The sequence below is a fragment of the Bombus vosnesenskii genome, unplaced genomic scaffold (genome assembly GCF_011952255.1).
Source record: "Bombus vosnesenskii isolate JDL3184/JDL3185 unplaced genomic scaffold, Bvos_JDL3184-5_v1.1 scf7180000013263, whole genome shotgun sequence".
In the NCBI taxonomy this organism is placed as follows: domain Eukaryota; kingdom Metazoa; phylum Arthropoda; class Insecta; order Hymenoptera; family Apidae; genus Bombus; species Bombus vosnesenskii.
The window spans coordinates 4,372,188-4,394,934 of NW_022882923.1; the positions used below are offsets into that span (position 1 = coordinate 4,372,188).

Below are 22,747 nucleotides of genomic sequence, written 5' to 3' on the forward strand. Positions count from 1 at the left end.
CTTGCAAATCTTAGTTACTACAGGTAGCAATTACTTGACTATTGAGTAGCTCAATTACTACAGTGAAGTAATTTTATCGACTTTTTGTGTAACATATGAAATGTCTTTTATTAGTTTTCTTTTTTCGTTTATTATTTCAGATATCTTTGCCGATAAAACTTCATTTATCTGAACAATCGATGTAACCATAATTCTAAGTAATTATGATTTTTATTCAGATAATACGACTTTACGTCCAGGTGTACTAGGAGCTTGAAATTTCGTTCCAACTAAATGATACGAAATAATTCCGTTATAATTCGTTGAATATTACATATGTTACTATATTATCATTAATAACACATATCACGGATTTAATTTATAACTTGAAAATTATCAAATGATCTCGCTTAATAATTCACATATTAAAACGTGAATCTGCGTGCTATCATCCTACGAAACAGGACGAAATTCGAAATCAGACACCGCGGTATGTCCTGTCGAATTCGTGGCACTTAAACTGTCCATCGTTTCCTCTAGTTTTTAAACAAACTCCGCCTCATTCTTCATCGAACAGCTTATCCTATAAACCAACCTAGTGGCACTTCGAACAAATTCTATCGTATCCTTTTTAATCTTACTTCGACTATTCGTCTCTATATTAATTACATCCGCGATTGCTATATCGATATTCTACGCTAACATTCACCGTCATTCACTCATACAATGTTACATAGGTAGATCAAAAAGAAATACAGGACTGCCTTGTTATAATTGGGAAAGTGATGCTACATGACCCGACTTGTACACGTGACGAAGGATCGTCAATAACGAAAGTTCGTGTGCTCTATCTGTATGAAAGTGTGAAAGAATGTGCACTTATTCATACATTTTATTTTAGCTCTATGAATACATAGAACTATATACAACTAATTAACTTCGACGTGATAGTTTTCTGAATTTATACTGGATAGAAAGAAACAATTGCATATACTCATTGTAAGAATTGCGCGTTTCCAAGTTACGTTCGACTATATTTGGGATAACAGAGGCACACGTACAAGTTCGTGCATCTTCTAAAGAAATTCTAAAGAAATCCTATCGTTCTTAGGATTTCCTGTAAAACTATTATCCTGGTTAACTGGCCAGATATGATCTCGAACCCCAATCAGCTAACAAGGCATTTCTGTGTATCCACTGCTCCCCAGTTCCAACTATTCGCAAAACGGTCGACACAATCGTCTTATCTACCAAGAAAATACAAGTCTATCCAGACAGGTTCTCCGTCAATGAAACAAATCCTTGGAGCAGCCTCTTCCTTCCTTTTTGCCAGACGAATTAGTGATGCGACCGATCAGTCACGTCGGCAATAGACGAGAACGCAGCCTCCGCTTCTTAGCTTCATTTCCGCCTAACGAAGATATTTTCAAGAAGCTCCTTAGTGATGAGTCTATGTGGTCTCGTTGGACTCTCCGTGGGTCTGCCATAAAGACGGCTGTTGATGGCGTACAACTTGGGACTGAGTTCACATCTGACGTTGAACCACCAATCGCAGACGAACACTGCTTGACTGAATTGTGTACCATTTGGGCAAAGAAAGGTCGCCTGGCGGCCGTCTATGTCGCAGTAATGCCACGCTTGGCATCTTGTTTCCACGTCCGCGAAGAAGCCTGGGTATGGCTGGTCGTCGCAGTAGAAATTCGTGTAGGGAACTTTGCCAAGCACTGGATAATCCGTGCCTGCTCGACCTGTAAGTTTACCAGAGAGTTTGGTTAGTTGATGCTTCTTCAATGGGTCGTTGATATTTTTCTTGTTCAATAGAGAGAAGAATAGATGGTTCATTTTGTTATTGGGAACGGCAAGAAAGGAAGTGCAAGAGAACTGGTGAGAAGATGGTTGTAAGATGCCATCTTTTAGGATGATTTGTTGAGACGTTCGAGATCTTGTCGCGTCTTAATTTGATTTGAATTGATTTTTGCTTTTTTAGGAAAAATTTCTGGACTTCATACGCCTATATATATAACATGGATATAATTAAACATATGACATAATTCAGTTTCAATTTGATGTGACAATACAATCAGATCATGCGATCTTCGGGTTTCAGTCAGGACAGACCTGAAACTGTTTCAAGCTCGAACCAACGAACTGCAACGTCCACGAAACTTCGAAACGAAATCTGAAACACAACTCTTCCTCCTTTACTATTTTAAAAGTCGCACACTGCAAAACTGCAGTAACAATCATCTTCATCTTCAAGGACGATTCCTAAAATCCACCCGTCCAAACATTATTCTTCGGTTCAAGGTGATTATCCTGCGAAGGCGGTAAACGACGAACGTCTACCGTGTTTTATCCGAAAATCTCATTAACCGACATAACAAGATACAGAACGATTCCGAGGGACGATAGCTAGCGAATAGAAGGAGGAAACAGAGAGAAGAGGATCTTTCCCCTCGAACCGATCGCGGAAATCACGAGACGGCGAGCGGATCGAGCAAAGCTCTCTCTGCGAGAGGCCTGCGCTTTCGATTGTATCCTCGATTAATTGGTGGAAATGCCGCGAGGTCGAGATGCACCGCGCGTGTTCGGCCCAGCTGACACGTGTATTACCTGTACAAAGCAGCCACCTGTATTACCTGCACAAAGCAGTCACCTCGCCAGGTATCGACGTGTGCACGTCGACGGCAGCCAAATCCCCGATCTGCCGACGCGTCTACTGCTTAACGATGCATGCAACATGCTTCCCCCGACCTGTTTACACCATGGCGAGTAGAGATCCCCCACCGTTTAATCCATCGGATTATCGTGGATCTGTTTGACCATCCTCGAAGATGATTCTGTTTGCTAGGATCCTGGGGTGGAGGAGGTATTGTTACAGATATCGCGGAATTGCGGTGAATTTAGGGGCGAAAGAAGAAACGAAATTGTTGGAAAGTTTGGAAGTGACGTTGTATAATTTTAGATAATTAACATTTCGAGAGTATACTAAACTGATGGAGAATCCAGGGTGGAGGATTTGAGAAGTAATTGCCTCTTTGTTAGGATTTAATAAGGAGAAGATTTTTCAGAGTATTATGAAGATTCTCGGCTTGTGTTATAATAACTTTAAGCTCCCTTGATAGTAGTATATTAACGTGCAAGGTTAGCGCTTTGAAGATGATAGTATACCTCGTAATGATAGTAGTAAATTCATAAAGTTAATTAATAGAGGTATTCAGGCTTCGACAACTGGGATTTTCGCTTGTTTCCTTAAAGTATTTAGTCTTTTACATTAGAGCCTGGAATTTTAAGAAACTTGAATTTCAAATCGAATAATAAAAATTCCATTGTTTATTTTTCAACGATCAATAGAATAGAATATTTAGTTGCTTATGTAGTAACAAATTTCTATGTCGAATTTCTACGAATTTACGATTTCGATTGTGCTTTCGGGCCTTTATTTGCTCATATTCGTGGCAATTCGATTATTCTGTCACGCGATACGTATTTGATCACAACCTTGTTATATCATGGTCCGTATATTCCACGCGTTATTTATATAATAATAATGGAGATAGCTATTAGCACGGTGAACAAAGAGAGGAAAAAAGCTTGATCTGGGTAACGCAGTAGATTGGGACAAGCATCTGAAGAGCGAATTGTCTCTGGATCAAACCTTAATCCAGTAAACCGGCCGGCTGATCCTTTTTCCTCCCTACAATTTGTATTCTCAAGGGAAACTGCGATTTGCATTCATAGAGTTCTCCACGCTTTCCTCGAGTCCAGCTCACAGTTCCAAAGAACTGTCCTTTTATTTCTATAAAGAAGGCGATTATCGAAGGTGCTACTTATTTACGTCGTTGCAAATAACACTTTGTATTTTACTATCGGATAGTGATATGTAATATTTATAAATACTGTAGTATCGTAAACTATTATAATTAGTTTATTAATAATAAATGGATTAAGCAGAAAACAATGGTTATTTAACATGGACTAATCGTAACAAGGTATTATAATCAAGACAACTAGATAATTAATTAACAATTCTTGTCAAGACAAATTCAACTCTCTCTTAACAACGCTAACAACACTATTTCGACAACGTAATCCGCACTCTCTGACTTCTCAACTCATACTGCTGTTAATTCTTTTATTGTCCCCTAGCAACCCCTTGTCTTTTGTCTTAGCCTCACTACGCACATGCTCAGCAACCGCTTTTTTATAATTCACACCTCAGCAACCGCTTGTTTACAATCCGCACGACACCCCCAGGCCCCTCGTCCACGATACTACAATACCATAAACTTTGAAAAAATATTTCCATGTAAAGCTATTTCTCTGCTATTGAATGCTTCTGAAACTTGGACAGTTCCGTTCATTTCCACAAGTAACCGTATCGTCGTCGTCAGTTAGCATTTCTTAGCTATATATCCAAGCGAAAATTCCGAAACCCCTGCGAAATATCACAAACAGATCCAGAAAGAAATATATAGACCCCTTACGAATTTAGCGATGTTTAACGATGATAATTAAAATCTGAAGAATGCGCGGCGAATTATAAAGACGTCGTTCCACGGAACAACTAGAACGCAAGAAGCACGGGATGGTAGCTAAGGTGTGGGGTGGAAGGCGGCAGAGGCGGGATGGAAACGGAAGGAAGCATCGGCAAATATTTCATGAACACAACGAGTGACCCGCATAAAGAAGGAAATTGCTCTAAGAATCTTCAGTCTCGAATTGCTGGGCTGGAATAAATAAGCAAAACTCGTGGTGCACGCGAATCAAAGCGCGCGCGTTTTCCTGGCGCGGCTGCTTCTCTCTCTCTTCCTCCCTCCCTCTTTCACTGTCGCTTTGTCCAGCGTCCGTTTCCTTTCCTCGTCGAACAAATTCCTCCTAACGAGGGAGTCTCGTCGATAATAGACACCTTTTGCCTCTTTAGTCTGTCTGGATCTTCTCGGACAATTGTGAACTCGCATGGAAATATACGCGAGCCTCTTTTTCTTCTCATACCACTTTACTTTATTATCATCGCCCTCTTTTTACCTACACTTGCTCGCGAAAGTGCGCGAATTTTTATCACAGAAAATTTGTATGTATGTTCGTGTTCGTGTAGCTCGTGTTATATGGACGTTATAAAATATTTATTGGAAACGTATGTTCAGTAAAAATTTAGTATACAGCATGAATACCTATCTATCTAAAACATATAATAAGTATTTTGTATTAAATGTGTCTCAATCGAATATCAAGGCTTATTAATATAACAAATAACTGTGTGTTTAAATACTTTTGTAATCTCTGTGAAATATGTACTTACTCTATATACAGGGTACCTCAGTTAAACGAGATCACACAATTACTTTCCTTATTTACGATTGCATAAAAAAGCTTCTCAGTATAAAGTATTGCATATATAACAACGAAAAGAATTTTTTCTCAAATTCATTCTTTTTAGAAGATTTCGATATGTACGTGTATTTGCAGATTTGCTTGATGCTTTACCAATATGCATAGTGATGACAGTCGGGTGAATGAAAAAATGTTTCGTATTCATAAAAGGTGTCTACAAGTGTTGGAATACTTTCGTAAGCCTCTATACGTTTCCCTCCGTTTGCTTCTGTCAGTTTCTCTTTTTATATGCATTGGCCTTTTTTGCTTTGTATCGCGTTCGAACATATCCTACGAAGGGAAAACTCTGTTTTCTTTGCGTCATCTTATCGCTTCGACGAGGATCATATTTTATGGAAATAGTGTAATACGACTGCCAATAACGTTTCCAACGTTACCAGAGGCATTCATTAACGAATAATACGTACGGGATTTCATCGATTCGACGAACATAATGGGACATCAATCGTTCTCGGGACCAGATGTTGCGACAACGCGAGACTTTGAGGCTCTCATTCCGTCTCGCTGACGATGCCTCTAAATCGTCTGTCGACATGTTCCTCTTCTACCCCCATCTTCAGGACAAGTTAATAGCCGTGTACACTCGTCGCCTGTTAACAATTTATTGAATCAGCCCTGGAATGCTTATAATGCTATCAGCGCGGAAGCATTTAACGATTTGCTCGATCGCAACGATATTTTTCGAGAAATTCGAGATATAGTGGAGACTCTTGTTTTTTCTTCGTTTTATATCTCGTTAGACTACCAGATGGTGACTTCATCAGAGAAATTTTACTAATCGTTTGCTGATCGATATGCGTGTCTTTGTCTCGTTTACGAGACTCGAAGAATATTGCAATAATTTCAAATATGAGTTATAATGTAAAAATACGATTGCATCGAAAATGGCCTTAAAAACACAACGTTATTGATGTCGTACCTTACGATAACGATGATTTTAAAGAAAAACAAAGAAGAAACGACTATGTGAAAAACGAGTCGCGTATCAGCATCGTTCGAAGCAGCTATGTGTTGTCTGTAAAAAGACCGATAATAACAAACCATAACTATACACATGAAAACTGCACGCAACACGGTTATAGAACGTGAAACCGAATTGCGATGGCCAGGTGCGCGATGGCAAAGCTTCTTAGCGAATTATAACCACTCGTGCGAGCCTTTCTTCCTCTCTGTTGTCCGTCTAAACAACTTTGCGTCACTACTAGGAAGCCATAGCCGTTCTCCATCCCCTCCATTCTCTCCCACCCCCTATTTCTACCACCCCGTAGCTATTCGAATCTCATTCGACGAGCAGCATAGTTTCAGGTGGCACATCTCGCCGATCTCTCGCTCAGCCCCAAGAATACGCTCGTTGTTGCCTCAAACAGAGGCGGATAGAGAGCAAGCTGACAGACACGATACAAACGAAACATCAGACAGGGAAATACTTGTATTCAGACAGAGACAGATTATACACAGGTGTAGAAGTAGAAAGAGACGTGGATACGTGACTATAGAGACAGAACGTGCACTTTCCAACATGGTTGGAAACTCGTCCGTATCGCAGTGACATCCATACGAAATTCGCACCTTCCATCGCTTGTCCGACCTGTTTTGTCACCGGAAGAGATTTCGTGTACCCGCACGAAATAAACGTCCTCCTCTCTCTTTCTACCAGCTCGGATCCTCCCTTCTCGATCACCACCTTTGTTCTCGTCCTCTTTTCCACTACCCATCCACCCCCTTCCCTCTGCTCTTGCTACCCCCTTTCGTTTCTGTATTCGATTCGGTACTCTCTGTTCAACTTCGACTGTCTCTTCGTTGATGATACTAGCGTTCTCCCGACGCAAGCACGCCCGCTTCGTCCAGGTAATTATAACTTCGCCTGGCTTCACGCGGAAACGTATTCTCGTCCTCCGGCTTTTCATCCCTTGCACCGGCTCGCGACGCGAGACGATCGTTCTAATTATTTCGTTCCTTCGACGCGCAACGTAGCGGATTGTTTCCTAGTCGAATGTTACGCGAGAGGAGTTTCCGCGGATGAAATGTTTTTTTTCGACGAGAGGCCGGAGGAAGGCAGAGGTTTTTTAAACGTGGAATAGTGTGTCGGTGTTGTGAATTTGACGCGTTGTATCGAGGAATTCCCGGAGGAATTATTCGTAGATTTAAGGCGTTTGTTGCGAGGAAAAGATGATTGAAAGGTTGTTCGTATCCTGGGCATCCAATCGTGAGCGGATTTGGAATAAGGGGTAGTTTTTGGAGTATGAAACTGCAAGTGTAATTATTAATTATATAGTGGCTCCTTGTTACGTTAGGCAATTTTTGCCTAGGAAGAAGAGATGTTTGTGGGGTAGTTTGTATTTTAGATCGTCAATTGTACGTCGAGTTTGAAGCGTGGGGTAATTTTTGCAACGAGGAACTGGAATTATCACTACGAATTTGAATACAGAGCTTGTTATTACTAAAATAATATTTCTACAACAAAAATTGTTTACTTGTAACACACAGTTTTCTTAAATTCGTTGAAGGTATGACACGTTGGAAAATTTTGTATAACTTGAAGCAGGATAAAGTCTAGTCTAGAGGAAAGTTCAAAACATATTCGCGATATTCGCATCAATATTTCAAAACAGCCAGTCGGAAACGAGACATTACGATTCGAGATCCTTCGCGTTCCTTTTCACAAATCCAGCTTTTAAAGCTATTCTTATTCTCGAGGAAGGGATAGTGGCACCTCCGAAGATGGCTTGACGGAACAGTAGAATTGTAACCAGCTGCTTCATCGTCAGGAATCTTTCATACGTGGCTAAAGTGTGAAATAAAAAACCCGTGTAAAGTATCGTAGCATGGAACGAAGAGTTGCCGTCCTTTTAAAAATCGCCACAGCTTTCGTCTAAAAAGGGTGCGCCATTTGCTGAGAATTCGCCATCTTGAGGGGAGTTTCGCTATTTGAATAGCAAATTCTGTGTATTCTATCGTATAATGAAAGCAAATTTTACTTTGTAACGTAAAACGGCACGATATTCTACGCGGCCGTTTAAGATGCATCAAAATATTTTATTCCCAAGCTCCTTCTGCTGTAGAAAAATTACGTTGTATGTATTTCCTGTTGAAAGAGGAGGTTAATAGAGAAGATATAGTAGACTTTTGGATATTTATTACAATTAATCACTCGCTTAGAAATGTAATTGACAGGCGTGCGATCTTCTTAATCTTGCTATTTAATATTTCATTAGCTGTAGGACAACATTTTTAACAGAGAGATATTCGTTGCGTTGCTATCATTCCAACACGCCATAAACAAGTAAAAAATTAAGCAAGTTTGGTACTGTATAATACATATACACTTTTGTCAATAAATTGCGAAACACTTGCTAATTCCAAACGTAAATTTTAACAAAATCTTCACAACATAGCATAATAAGATTCTGTCTGTACGCGACACGACACATCTTCACCTTTCATCTGACACTTCAATCGCGTGCGAAACTATTTTTCGACGTTGCGTCGAGCAAGTAAAAATTTCATAGGATTCGCATTCTATGGTTGTTGAATTAACGTTGAAATCATTGTTTATACGATTATATATCAGCAATCGAGCATATCTGCGGCAGTATTATCTATTTAATCACCTGCTGATCGATGGATTAATAGTAATACCTGCTCCATTATCCTACTAGTCAATAGCGCTAGATATTCACACTGTTGACTTATCTTGAATTTGTATGGTATGATCAGAACTGGTGACATTCACATTGTTTATTTCATGCCAGGTTTCATGTGCTTAGAATATCTTTATCCTTCAGATGTCCCTTGCCCTCTATCATTTGCTTTTTAGCTAAAGTTTCCTTATTGCTAATTACTTGTTCCTAGAACACACTACGCAGGAACAACGTGTTTTCAAGAATTTGCTTTTTATATTTTACTATTTTTATGTAAGAATTGTCCGTGCAAGAGAGACTTTGTTACAAGAGAAAATGAAATTCATGCTTCGGCAAATTATAATAATCTTCTATATACTTAAAACAATAGACGTTGCGTTATACTTCTTTAAAAACACCTCTATTTATTTCCAACAATTACAATGATTTTAATTAATACAATATAATAATATTCGTAATGAAACTGACAGTTGAAATACAAAAATTAGATTCTCCCACAAAAGAAACATGCAAGAAACCGCTGTTGAATAACCAAAGGGTTAATATTTTCATAGAAGCCCAACCCCCACGTCTCTCTCGAACATCTTCATCTTCTCCGGTTAAACTTACAGCGTATCAGTTCAAACACAGACCACATCCTGCTCCGCTTGGCAAATCGGTGCAAATTAAAAATTACAAATTCACGACGTATTCAACGACGAACTGTCACGAATCGATTCCCAGTTCCGTCGCAGCGTTTCGTTTGTCTTCAGCGTCCCTTCAGCTCTTGGAATCTCGCCAGGCCGTCTCGTCGAGGTCAGAGAAGAAGAACGCGGCCAAGCAAAAAGGGATCATACTTGCTCGAGGCGAGAATCTCTTTGCCTCTTTCTCTTGCTAAACCAAGGGAACGCGAACCGTAGAAAACAGCCGTAAGCCTGGAGAAAGAAAATCGCGTACCGATCCGCAATTGTTTCTGTTTCTCATTGAAGGAGGAAAATCTATCCTACTGTTTGGCAAATGAAGGACAAACGCCTGGGAAATGCATCAGTCTCAGAGGTTCTGTCTGTTCTTCCCCTCTTTCTCTCTTTTATATCCTTCCGGTGGCAGCCATCGTCATAAAGTCAGTCAGCCGAACAGTACGAGGTTTGTCGCAACCCCCTATCCCCCCCTCCAACTAGTATCATTTCGCCTCTTTTTCCCACCCTTCTGTCTTCTCCTTCGACTTATCTCTTTTTCTTTCAGCCTCTCCCATCTCGACGCATCTCCTCTCGTCTCCTCGCGCTCGCGCGTGCTCGTACATTCCCGTTCAGAAGTATCACAGCACATCCTGGTTTTATATAGAAGACACTGTGATTAGTGGAAATTGTCGATTGAACGACTAATCGATGAAAATTTTGGATACAAATTCGTTTCGTGGAACACGGAATTTCTGACCTTTTTATGGTGTATAATAGTTTGCTAGGAATAGAGTCTAAAGATACTAATTTCAAGACGCGCAGATCAAATTTTTAGAGTTTGACGTATATCAATTTTATGCAAGTCGTAGAGATTCGTATGAATTGACAACTGTTTAGCTTAGGTTTACTTAGTGTTATTTAGAAAGGCATGTTGCCATTGGATAGGCAAGGTAAATTGTCCTATAGACTTTACGTTTGCACAATTCATCAAATTGTGGTCCCCACGTTTGAGAACTGCGATTTTTATGCCAAAAATTACACATACGTATAATCAACATTGCTTTCTTGTCATCGATAATCATTATCGACGAATTTGCTTGCTTTCGGCCATCGTTCATTTTTAAAAACGTTTTTATAAGTAACCAAAAACAATACCGATTACTAGTAACAGAAAACAAAGAAGAAGGTTTGACTTTTCGTAATCAAAAACAATTTTCTTCGTCGATAATGTTTATCAGTGGCCAAAAAGAATTTTTTACCAAAATTGTTTCAATTCAAATGCTAATTCTTATGTTATATATATATATATATATATGTTTTTTTTTAATTACGTGCAATAACCGTTATGATCCCTGGACTTAGTATACTTATGAACGGGGGTGTACGTCGTGAAACGCACGAGAAAACGTAGTAAACCGCGTTTAGAGGTTCAACCGAGAAAGGAAAGGAGAAAGGCGATCAGACGAGATGGTAGGTTAAAGAAGGATAGAAATGCTTGGATCCGTCTCTTTTGCACCCTTGTTCTCTCGTGATTCCACAGCCCCCGGAATGCTCCTGCAGAATCTACCGCCTTTGGTTAGTGCAGAGGTCGCGTTCCGGGCTCGGCTATTTCATTATCCTATCCCAGAGTACGATGGGGAGACAGAGAGAAAAAGAGAGAGCTAGAGAGAGAGAGAGAGAGAGAAAGTAAGTGGAGAAGGATAAACGTGGAGGTAGGTCGGTTCCATCGTATAACCGACCCTTCGCGAGATTGAGTGGAACGTTAAGTCAATGAGATAACTTTACGCTGTGCCATATTGATTTTGCTCACGTTTTTCACATCTTTTCCGTGCTGGTGGATTTTTCTGTTGCCTGTGTTTAAGGGTGAGTCTTGGGTGTGTTGAGATTGAACGATGGTTTCTTCATAATTTCCATACGATGTCTTTTTAATACACATTCCTGCTTGTTCTTTATAGACAATAGAGAAAAAAAATAGAAATTTGTGGTTCGTGGTTTATGGTTGTATGGCTTTTTCTCTTGCCGGTGGGTCTTTTTATTGCACGAGTTTAAGGGTGAGTGTTGGGTGCGTCGAGGTTGAAAAGTGGTTTTTTTGATAGTATCAATATGATGATTTTTTAGTATGGATTCCTGGTTGTTTTTTATTATAAAAACTTGCGGTATCTGATTTATGGTTGTGTTCTTCCTCGTGCGGAAGTTCACGATTATAGAAATTTAAAGACTAGCGTGATAAATAACTTGGAACTTGTGTATTAATTTGTTGAAGCCTTTTCTAGCCTATGTAACTAAGAAAAGAAAAATTCTCGAAAGTAGAACGTTCATACGTAACCAAAAAATTCGCCGTGTCGTAACAAACACACTGTAAAATAACAAAGGGATTACAGCCACCGTTAGAATCGGTTTTCTTTGGCATAGAAATTACGGAAAACGTTCTACAATAACATCCACCGCGTGACGATGGGCGTTACGTGTTTCGGTAAACGCTGTGGTGATTTGCGGTGGCACTGGCAACACGCGGAAATACCCTCATTGTCACAGAATTCGCGATCGATAATCGACATAACGCGAGACTTGCCACGCGGTCAAGCAAATCGTCAAAATCCTTAAGCTGATTTCGAAATGAGAGGCCAATCGTATCGGAGAAAAAAATAATTATAATTAACAATTAAACGACGTTTAAAAGATTCATTATTATCCAACAATGTCAAATAACTTCTAACGATTATTCTATCCAAAATCGTGACTTTATTTTCAAAATTTAAAGGATCAACCATTGAACAACGTCGTTAAACAATTTTCAACTAAATCGAAACTTAACCCCTGAAATTACGATGTAATTAATTTTAATAAAACGACCACAAGGATGGCTGTTCTAGTCAAAACATCAGTTTTTCGCCTGAAATTTAAACAGTTTACTATTAAACAGTGCCAGCAAACAACTTTCACCTATCGTTCTATCCAAAACCAAAAACTCCTGCAATTTGAAGCATATATCAATTGCACGATATTCTGAAATAATGCTCAGCAAGAACAACTATAACCATCCTAACGAAAACTTTGATTTTTCGCAAAATATTTGAAGAATGTACATGTAACAACTCCATTAAATCTTTCAATGTTCCAACGCCTAAACTGTTTAACCAAAAACCGAAACTTCACGTTTTGGAAGAAGCCAACAACGTTGCACATTATTCACCCATGAATCGTCTACGGATTTCTTCTCGTGGCTGCATCGACTTACCCTCTGCCCCATGTTCGAACAACCATGCAAAATATACCCTTGGTAGCGTGTTAACCGCATTCTCTGCCGCTATCTTCGCGGTACACTTTAGCGGAGGCTGGTATCAGCTACTCGCCAGAAGAAAGGCGTGTCTTTTCCACTGAATATCATTTAATTTAACGCGTACATTTTATAATCGGCTGTTACACGCGTGTTCGCGTAAATCCATTTCACGACGGTCTTCCCTGCTTCTTCGTGGTTGTGAAGCAACGTCGCCACGTGTATGTGTGTCAGTGTATACGGTTTGGAATAGGGTAGAGAATGTCAGAGAGAACCCTCGCAGCAGCAGACCGCGCTATAGAAATTTTCCGCCGGTACGTGCAGACTGGAGGATATTTTACGACCGATCGATTATCGAGGAGTGAGAGGGTGTGTACGCACAAAGGGCTGGAAGAAAAGTCGAAGGGGAGCCGAGCCCTGCATACTGTCAGGTCAGTGAAAAATCTTCAAAGAAGCTGCACCAGGGTACCAGACTAACGTGGCTTGGATCTCAAGCGCCTGTGTATTAATAATCTGATCGATTTGGTGTTTTTACCTCGTTCTTGAAGTTGATCCAAGATTTTGTTATTAATATTTCCGAATTTCATAATGATTCATAAAGTACGACGTGTTGCTCGTACAACGTTATTGGTTTTCTTATCAGTCGCGCGCTTCTTGCTTTCGTTCAAGTTTATTGATCGTGTTGCGTGCAAATTTTTTTTTAGTAAAAACTTTTTAAGTTTTTAATTTTTTTTTTAAATTTTAGATGGCGAATATTTTACTATTCTATGAAAATTATTGCGTAATATAAAATATCATCGTGTTATCCGAAAGTTATTTGCGTTAAAAGATCAGTTTATTAAATAAGTGGTATCCTTTTTTACGAAAGTGTTTTACATTGACGCTTCCTTAATAAAACGATGAAAATTGATTTCGTTGTTCATATTTTGATAATGTATAGCATTAAAAGTAACATGATACCAATAATGATACCAAATATACCAATTTAATGACGTTACATAGTAAAAGCTTTGGAAAAGAGATAACGTTCCGATAGTTGAATTTGAGAAAATTTCAACTGCGTTTATCATCAAGATATTCTTCAAACGCAAGCTACGAGCTTTGGAAATGGTTGAAAAAAAGAGAGGAAAAAATCGAGAAGACAAACCTAACCGGGGGTCTAATAAACGCCCTTAAACGCGATCTCGAGACGCTCCGGAGGTCGGAATAAAAACGTTTTCCGGTTGAAGAGCAGCGAGACAATACGCTGGCATACCTCGGCGAGCAATAACTGTCTATGTATTTATTTCTTGCCTTTCATTCCGCATCTCCACAATCGCATAAAGCGGCCGCTTAAACCTGGAGGAACTTGTCGGAAGATCCGAAGCTCTCTACTATTCCCCTCCGTAGAAAAGAAGAAGGGACCGGAAGAAACGAATTTAAATACGACGTTTCTCGTGAACGACCAATTTTCATAGTTCTCCTTTCCATAGTTCCTCTGCAATTGCCCGAAACGTTTCCTCGCTTATTCTTCCTTCAACATCCCATCAGATATTAAATTTTGAAAAAGAAACCTGTTTAGAAAATATGGACAGTGTGTAGCCTTTTCGACGTTCGATAATTTTTTTATTTAAACGTCCTATTGTTCGAATAAAGGATCGTGGCAATATAGCATGTGGATAAGATGATTATTCATGGATCAATCATGCGAGAGTATGGAATAATTATTCCGATCGTCGAATGTTGGTTTATTGAAATTAATAGTTTGGTGTATTATATCGCGATCTGTGCAATTAACATAGCGAAATTTTATAGATATTTCAAGGAATGAAGCATTTCATAAAATAAAATTTGCAATGAAATTGACGTGACTGCTGTTTGAAACATTTTCCATAATGTTAGAGAGAGAGAGAGAGAGATTTAATTTGTACAGATAACAAGGTAGACTATTAGAGTATGAATTAGCAGTATTTCATACGGAAATTGCCACACTTCTTATTTAGATATCCAACTATAACTCCGTTTCAAAATGTTCAGCGGTTCTATCGATGCAAGAATATCATTACTCGTTGAAATTAGAGTTGTGGAGGTATTTGGTACCTTCTGGCTACTAATAGATTTGAAATATACCTGATCTATCAATACTTTGTATCATAACAACGCGCATTTCGTATATCGTTTCTTTTTTTCTTAACAATTCTTTAACAATTTTTCCAGTGAAATATATTTATATAATACTCTTTTCTAATCTTGACCTATAAAATATACCGATAATTGATAGGGAAAAAACTGGAACAGCCTGTATAATAATATTAAAACAAATACACAAAATATGTAACGTTATATTATTGCCTCGTAATTGTCAACGAATAATGACCGGTTGATAATTGAATTAATTGAATCGCTTGCCTAAGTGAATGCTTAAACCGTATCTCAAGCTCTACGCTCTATTCTGCTTCCAATGAAACCTTCACCTCCATCTATAAAATACGCGATAAGACTAATTCCTCTGCAAATAGTCATCCCAGTAGTTCTCCCCTTCTATTCTCTCACAGTGCTTTCTCGTGTTCAGACTCAATTGTAAAAGAATTTTAACACCTGCTGAAAAGAGCTTGAAGAACGCGAAAACAAATGAAACTCGCGATGAGAAAAAAGTTGGAGTCAGACGAAAGAACGAGACGAACAGATGAGAGAAGAAACGGAGGAAATAAAATTCTTAGAAAGAAGAGAAGGATCAAAGAAGAGACGAAGCAGCAACTTTGATCGCGAACAGGAAATGTTTCGCAAGACGATCTTGTTTACGTACCGGGTATCGATTTCCCGAGATCGAGATACTCGCGAACAGAGGGGCTGAGAAATCCAGGAGGTACAACCGGTGCCTCGTTCGTTGGATTATTTCTTTCTTCCACGTCCTCGTAGTAGTAGTCCTCGTTGTCGCGGCTGTCCTCCGCGTCTGGGTCCACTGGTTTCGCCCTCTTCGACACTTTGCCGCTTTCGCTGTCCCGTACACTCTCTGCAACACGAATAATACACAGTCGATCACAAAAGTATTCGAGCACCTTGTATAATTTGATTTTAATTCTTTGTATAATATTAACGTGAAACATAGAGCACAGAACATCGGCCGTACAACCTGCTGTACCTTGGATTATTCTAATAAGTCTGTATCTTCGTTTAGAGAGGAGACTTCGCTCTTCGGGTCCATGGTAATTTCAATCATAAAAAAGTTTCTCAATATCTGGAGGGACGTTTGTAAACTTTGAAAAGAAAAGACGTCTTTACTTTGCCACCCGTTACATGATGTAAAAACCATCTTTGAAGAAAATGAGTTGAGAATTGTGAAAGTTGTGGCTTGAAACGAGCTCAGACGAATTCTTATACGATTTGTTTCTTCTACGAAGTTTTAATTACAATAGTTTCGATATCGACAAATTTTTATCGAAAACTTAGACTCTGTCTCCTAACAGGTAACAGGGAGATAATAAAGGATGGTGTTACTTAACTTTTCCAATTACAAATTCATCGCCGATTTATACACTTTGCAATAATTTATATACCGTTCTTCTAATTCGATCAAAGTATCCCGATGTTTATAAACGACAATAACGCGAATAACAATGGAAACTTCGAATACCTGTCCCTTTTGAAAAACAGAAATAAAGGGAACACGCCACGGTACGATGAAAGAAACGTTATGCTGGAGTGTGAACAGAGCAAATGTTTGTAAGTCTCGCACACGATCGACGTAGCCTGTACACGAATTAATCCGTTGCATTTAGACGCATAAAGTTCGGCTGGTCGATGAGCTGTTAATTAGCTTCCACGTCACGGACGCACCGGCATCAAATGGGATGAACGCGGGATTGTATCCACCTTTCCTCGCGAAGTAACACGTACACGACAATGTGCGCAAACAATACACTATAGCGAGAATTCCGCGATCCAGATTCTAGATGCGTGTACGATCGGCCAGCTGTCACTGGAATTTGAAATATTTCGAAAATTACTGTTTGTTTCTCTTCTACATACGTAACGTGCCTCTGCGAAGGATGATTATGTTAACTCCATCCAGAGTAGTGGCTCATAACTCTGTGTTATTTGCTGCAGTATATACGAAATTAATAGAGTTCCGTGTTTGCTGGTTGTGTCGTTATCGTCATGTATAGGGTGATCCTATTTCCGATGCTTTGATAGTTTTAATTGTTCGAAGTTATACTCCTGCAACTATGATGCGACAACGTGTACGGTATAAGGTGACGATCGAAGAGTTTCGAAAAAATTGTCGGACAGATTTTTGGTTTGATAAACGCTAATCTTGTTCTCGGATTGCGGATTTTTATGCGAATTTATATTTTTATAGACACAAGCGATACAACGTAGAACGTAAATAGAGCTTCGTTTCGCCTATCGAAGGTATTAACGAATATTCCAGTTTGCATATTTTATATATTTTTCCATATCGTACACGCTCTGTTGCATCTCTGTGTTTTTTAATTTGAAGGTGCAGAATGAATATGTAAGATATCGAAAGCGGAGTATGCTCGTCGTAATCTTTGCGTATGTTCCATTGCTTACGAAACTTTTACATACGTCGTATCTCTTTACCTCTGTTTATAAAAGTACGAAGCCGCATGAGAATCCGATGTCTGCTTATAGCCGGCAGCGTTGAAATCGACTTACTGGGCGTATCAATTCACCAGAAGCTTCATTTCATTTTCTCTCGATAATTAACTGTATTGTGGCCGCGAGATGAATCGATCGTGCGAGATTATAGACTCTCGCGGCTCAACAGTTTACACGAGTAACCCTAACGATTTCGGGAATTTTGAATATTTCACAGAAGGGGAAACGCAATCACCGGCCTGTCCAACAGAGGAAATGTTTAACGACAATGGTATACACAAGGCTGAAATTAATTAGCTGCCGACTTTCCGAACCTGGTGTTTCGCTTCTCGATGAAGTGGCGTCCGGCTTCGTGAAATCGATCGCGTGTGCACGAATCTAGCCTGAATAACGCAACAACTACGTACGAACCTGTGGTTCGCGTAATCGTGGCGACATGGCCGCAAAACTTTCACCTCTATAACCCCTTCTACGAGGCTTTTAATGCACTCACTCACTCTCTCTCTCTCTCTTTTGTTTGGCCCATAGTTTCTCCCTTGTCCGAGAGAGAACTTAGCTTCAACGTCCCCTAAATTACAGTCAACTCCTGCAACCCCCTATTTCTCTCCCTGTCTCTTTGGTGGAAACTGGGTCAAGTCTAGAGGGCCTGTGGCTTTTGCCAATGGAAATATCGAGGAAACAAGAGGTCAGGACCATTGACACTTCCAGCTGGGCTTAGTATTTTCGATATGAAATTTGGGGGATTAGCGATTACTTCCTTTTGTTGGAATTTTTGCATATTTTAACGATGGAGATGTTTGTCTTTTTCTTCAGTTTGTCGAATCGTTGATGGATATTTTCGACGTAGAGTTTGGAAGACTGACGACGAGTTCCTCTCGTTTTGGGCTTTTTCTGAATTTTAAAAGTGGAGGTGTTCGTGTTTTATTTATCTAGGTGAATTTGAGGTAAATAGTTAACCCATCGATGCATCGTGGCATCTACCATTCTGCTTGATTTGAAACATTTTTTTAGTGTCCATTCGCTCCTCCGAATTTTGGAATATTTATTTGGATAATTTATTTTGGACAGCAAGGAAAAAGGGGAAGTTTGCTAAAATCGAAGCAAATCCTCCTCGCTAATTATATGTATGACAAGTAATTCGATAAATTGAAATAAGGATATACGTAAAAGTTAGAAAGGTCCAAATATGTAAATTATGATAAAAACAAACCCCGTTGATCTTTCGCTGCAAAACAATTCCAGTAACCTACCCATAAATGTTTTTATGGCAAACATTCGCATATTTTCGTAAGTTACACTAAATAATGAATTATAAATTAAATATAATTAACAACTGGAGATTTATTAAATCATAAAAATTTGAAATTAACTTTGTACACTTTTCGAGCAATTTGCCGGAGGAGATTAAAATGAATCATCCTCTGTATTTCATCATTTTTCACTAGATTCGTGACTTGTTACTTAACAATAAAACAAACAAATCCTATGTCTAAAAGCAGCTTGTTGCTCGATCTGTAACTTAGGTTGCGATTGATATTACTCGAACTTACATCATCGGATACCTGATTTTTGCCGCTCGATGAATTCCACGGACAAGATGTTCAGTGTTACGTAACCCAAAGCCTCGACCTGGCCTTATTGTTAAGATTTCGTTCCTCTATGTATATCCTGGTTACGTCATACTACGAATAAAACCATTGTTATATTCGTTCATCACTTATACATTTCGATGTTATCTACTTTGTCATCGTGGAATATGCATTACGCTCATAAATATTCGGACAGTGCATGAATGTATAAATTAATGATTGAACGCGGCGCTTCTATTCTCTTATAGGCTTAACAGATTATAAATTTAAATTATTTGAAAAAGTTTATCAATAGTGCATTAAAACGATACACGCGATTTACATATTGCCGCAGTGAATTAATCGCTACGTGGTATTTCTGCTCGTTTAAGAGCTAACTCTTTTTACCTGATACATAGTTTAGGAATTGGATAACTAGACGACAACGAAATTTTGATATCAACTGATATTTACTTATTTCTTCAATCGATCGTTTACGATCGTTGTACTGGATTATTAGGAAATATCCGAAATATTATTTTACTGTATGCTTCTGCCACCATTTCCTGATATGTAAAGCATTATCTTGGTAACTGTACCTCTTTGATTATCTACGTACCCTTGTTTGCGAATTTACGACACGTCTACCACTGTTCGCCACGCAACTAGCATCCAGTGTTGAGTTAACAGGATATGTGGCTCACGGAAATACAGTTTCTACGTGCATAGAGCAATTTCTAGGTCTCGATCTTTGGCTCGAACGAGTAATTGGCACACTGGAAATTTAATAAATTTCTTTAGAAACAGAATTGTCAGGCAGTCGTGTCGTAAATCTAACCGCCTTAGTATTATTATTATTATTCTTTATGAGAATGAAAATAAGAAAAAAATGTTACACAAACATAGATACGTACATATAGTGGTAAATTCTGATGAAGAACTTGATTTCGTTAAGAATTGTTATTGTTGAGAATTTTGGATCTTAAAAGCCGAAATAATGGTATAGAAACACTAAATTTACACTTAGAATTCATATTAGAATAGTTCTATATTTATTTGATAAGCGATGTCAAAGATATTCATCGATACACACTTGCACGCGTATCAACACTTTCTTCCATACACGACTGTTAACCCACTGAACAGTTTGCATTCATTTGTTTTCGAGACGCCGCGCACACACGTACTTCCACACACTGATATTCACATACAAGTATTACCACTACGCAGCTAACCTAGTCTAGCATATAAAATTATGCATATCTCAATAGTTATTAATTAATTCTTCTTTAACACGTTGACTGCCACGCGTTCTTTCAAAGAAATCTCCGTCAGGCCACGCGTACAGCAGTACCAAGCGTTCTTTGCTAGATGCTCCCATCGATATTTTAGTAATGCGAGTCGCTCAAGTGGTGGTCTCAAGAATGATCTTTCGTTTCATTTGTTCGCAACATTAAAACCATTAGCTGTTGTTGAATATAATGAAGGAAAGTGTGGTATAGATTATTCCGACCAAATGGTTTCTTATGCCACCACAATTAGAAAAGGAATCAAATGGTACAGAAAACTTGGCATTCAATTCCTTCTGGGAATTTCTGTTGTAAACGCTTCGAGGGTTTATAAAATTGCAACAAGAAAAAATATAAATATTAGAGTATTTAGACAATTATTAATTGCAAAATTATTAGGATTGTCTGAAAGTACAAACTATGTTATGCAAATAAAAGACGTCGAATGGACCGAACAAGGACACAAAAGAATTTGAAGAAAACAACGACTTATTGTCCAAATAGTCCCGACCAACCTCAGCTATGTATAGAATGCTTTAAAGTTTTACATTCTAAATAATTTTTTTAATAAACCATTTTCGTATTTTTATTTTATAACAATTTTATTATTATGGAATATCTTTTCAAATACCTACGACGATCCTTCGCAAGTAGTCAAATAAGCGACAACCGAATGTGGGTTACGTGGCCTGACCAGAAACTTTGCTGACACTCGAATACGGGTGTCGTGGCAGTCAACGTGTTAAGAATCTTTATTTATTTAACGTCTTCTGCTATTCGTAACATTGTCTAATATCTAAGAGACGATTCCATGATTTGATAAATATCGATTCCCAGGAAAATCCTTCGACGAGGATCGCATCTAACCCCTTTAATTCCAAAAGAAAACAGCTTGCGACAGATTGATGGCAGCAACCTCTCAAAAACGGCGTTTCAACATGTCGTTTGATTATTTCCTTGTTCACAAATGTTTGCTATGTACCGTGTCGACAATTGATAGGCCAGCGAAAACATTCCATCACCGCTCGTTTTCATCGCAGTCGACGCTTGCCAGCCATTCTCGCGTATTCGCAAAGTAAGCCGGGAATACGGTCACGCGTTTCTTTGTTAATTAACGATCGTTTAATTACCCGGCGTGGAATTGGGCGACCGTCACCGGCCTCGCTGCTAGAACTCGTACATTTGCCCAATTTTTCCCCAACTCTGCTCCCACTCGAATATCACGATAATTAGGCCAGCGATGGAGAATAAATTAACGAATTCGTAAATTCGTCGATTGTTAATTAACCATTCGTCGACGAACGGGTCAATCGATAAAAACACTTGCAGCCTCGAGCGTCGCCGAAAACGCACGATAGTTTTCCATCCTGTTGCATTTGCTGTTTTTTTTTTTTTTATTTTCTCTACATTTTATTTCGCATTTCTTTCTCTGTGTGTATGTGTGTTTTTTTTTTTCAATTTCGGAGGCTAAACGTCCTCGGGCGATTCGTCGATCGATGCCGCGGAATTCGTTTGTTATTACACGCAACCGCGTTAATTTAGTTCCGGCCGGGCTAGCGCGATACTTTCGCCCGGGAAAACGCTCTCGCGAAACATTGATAATTATTTGATATTCGCTTGGCTGCCGAATAATTACACCTGTTTGTTCGTGGCATTTAATACAGCAAGTATTATTTGATTTCGCGTCCCTACTTACTCGCGCGTGTTTTATGAAATTTGGCCGACCAAGCGCGACGAAATTGGCCCCGGCCTGATAGAGAACCCAGCCACCCAGCAGCCAGTCGACCAATCGGCCCACGATGCTTTCGTAAAAAGCGCGTCGTTCCGCTGAATCAAACGGTCGAACGAAATAACGAGAAAAAAGAAAAACACGAACACCTGGGAAAATAGTTAAAATACATGTCCTATCGAGGTTTTATCTTTGCACCGCGACCGTGGTTTTTCGCGGTGTTAATTGTCCGCGAAAGTGAGTCGATCTGTTGCTATACATATGTACATACGGTCGTTTATGAAACGTTGTCAGGCATTGGAAAACTATTTCAGATGTACTGTAATATAATCTGTACAACGTGCATGATTTAATTTATATTATGCTTTAAACTGTTCAATTCATGCATCTCTGTACATGTGTTAACGCAGTAATCAATTACAAGAAGTTGAAAGTTCCATTTCTGTGTTGGTGCTGCGTTGATTCGAATCAGATTAGAATTTTAATGTTTCGATGTTTAGAAATATAGAGAATATGCTCGTACATAAGCAATTATGTTGTAATATTTGTAAAACATATTTACGTTATATACGTATACGTATAATTAATTTTCAGCTTGCAAAAAAGAAAGGT

General features: G+C 38.9%; 2 protein-coding genes across 3 annotated transcripts in view; one reads left to right on the forward strand and one right to left on the reverse strand.

The window, feature by feature from the left end:
* LOC117230951 (RING finger protein 17) overlaps positions 1-22,747 on the forward strand; it is a 308,646-nt gene that overhangs the window by 183,551 nt on the left and 102,348 nt on the right. The window lies entirely within an intron of this gene.
* Positions 88-22,747, reverse strand: part of LOC117230980 — a 112,455-nt gene continuing 89,795 nt past the window's right edge. The window contains exons 2-3 of the mRNA XM_033488989.1: positions 15,733-15,939; positions 88-1,727 (exon numbers count right to left, since the gene is read on the reverse strand). Of these exons, the coding sequence (XP_033344880.1) occupies positions 1,381-1,727; positions 15,733-15,939 (554 nt within the window). The 3' untranslated portion in view covers positions 88-1,380. The remainder of the gene's footprint in view (positions 1,728-15,732; positions 15,940-22,747) is intronic.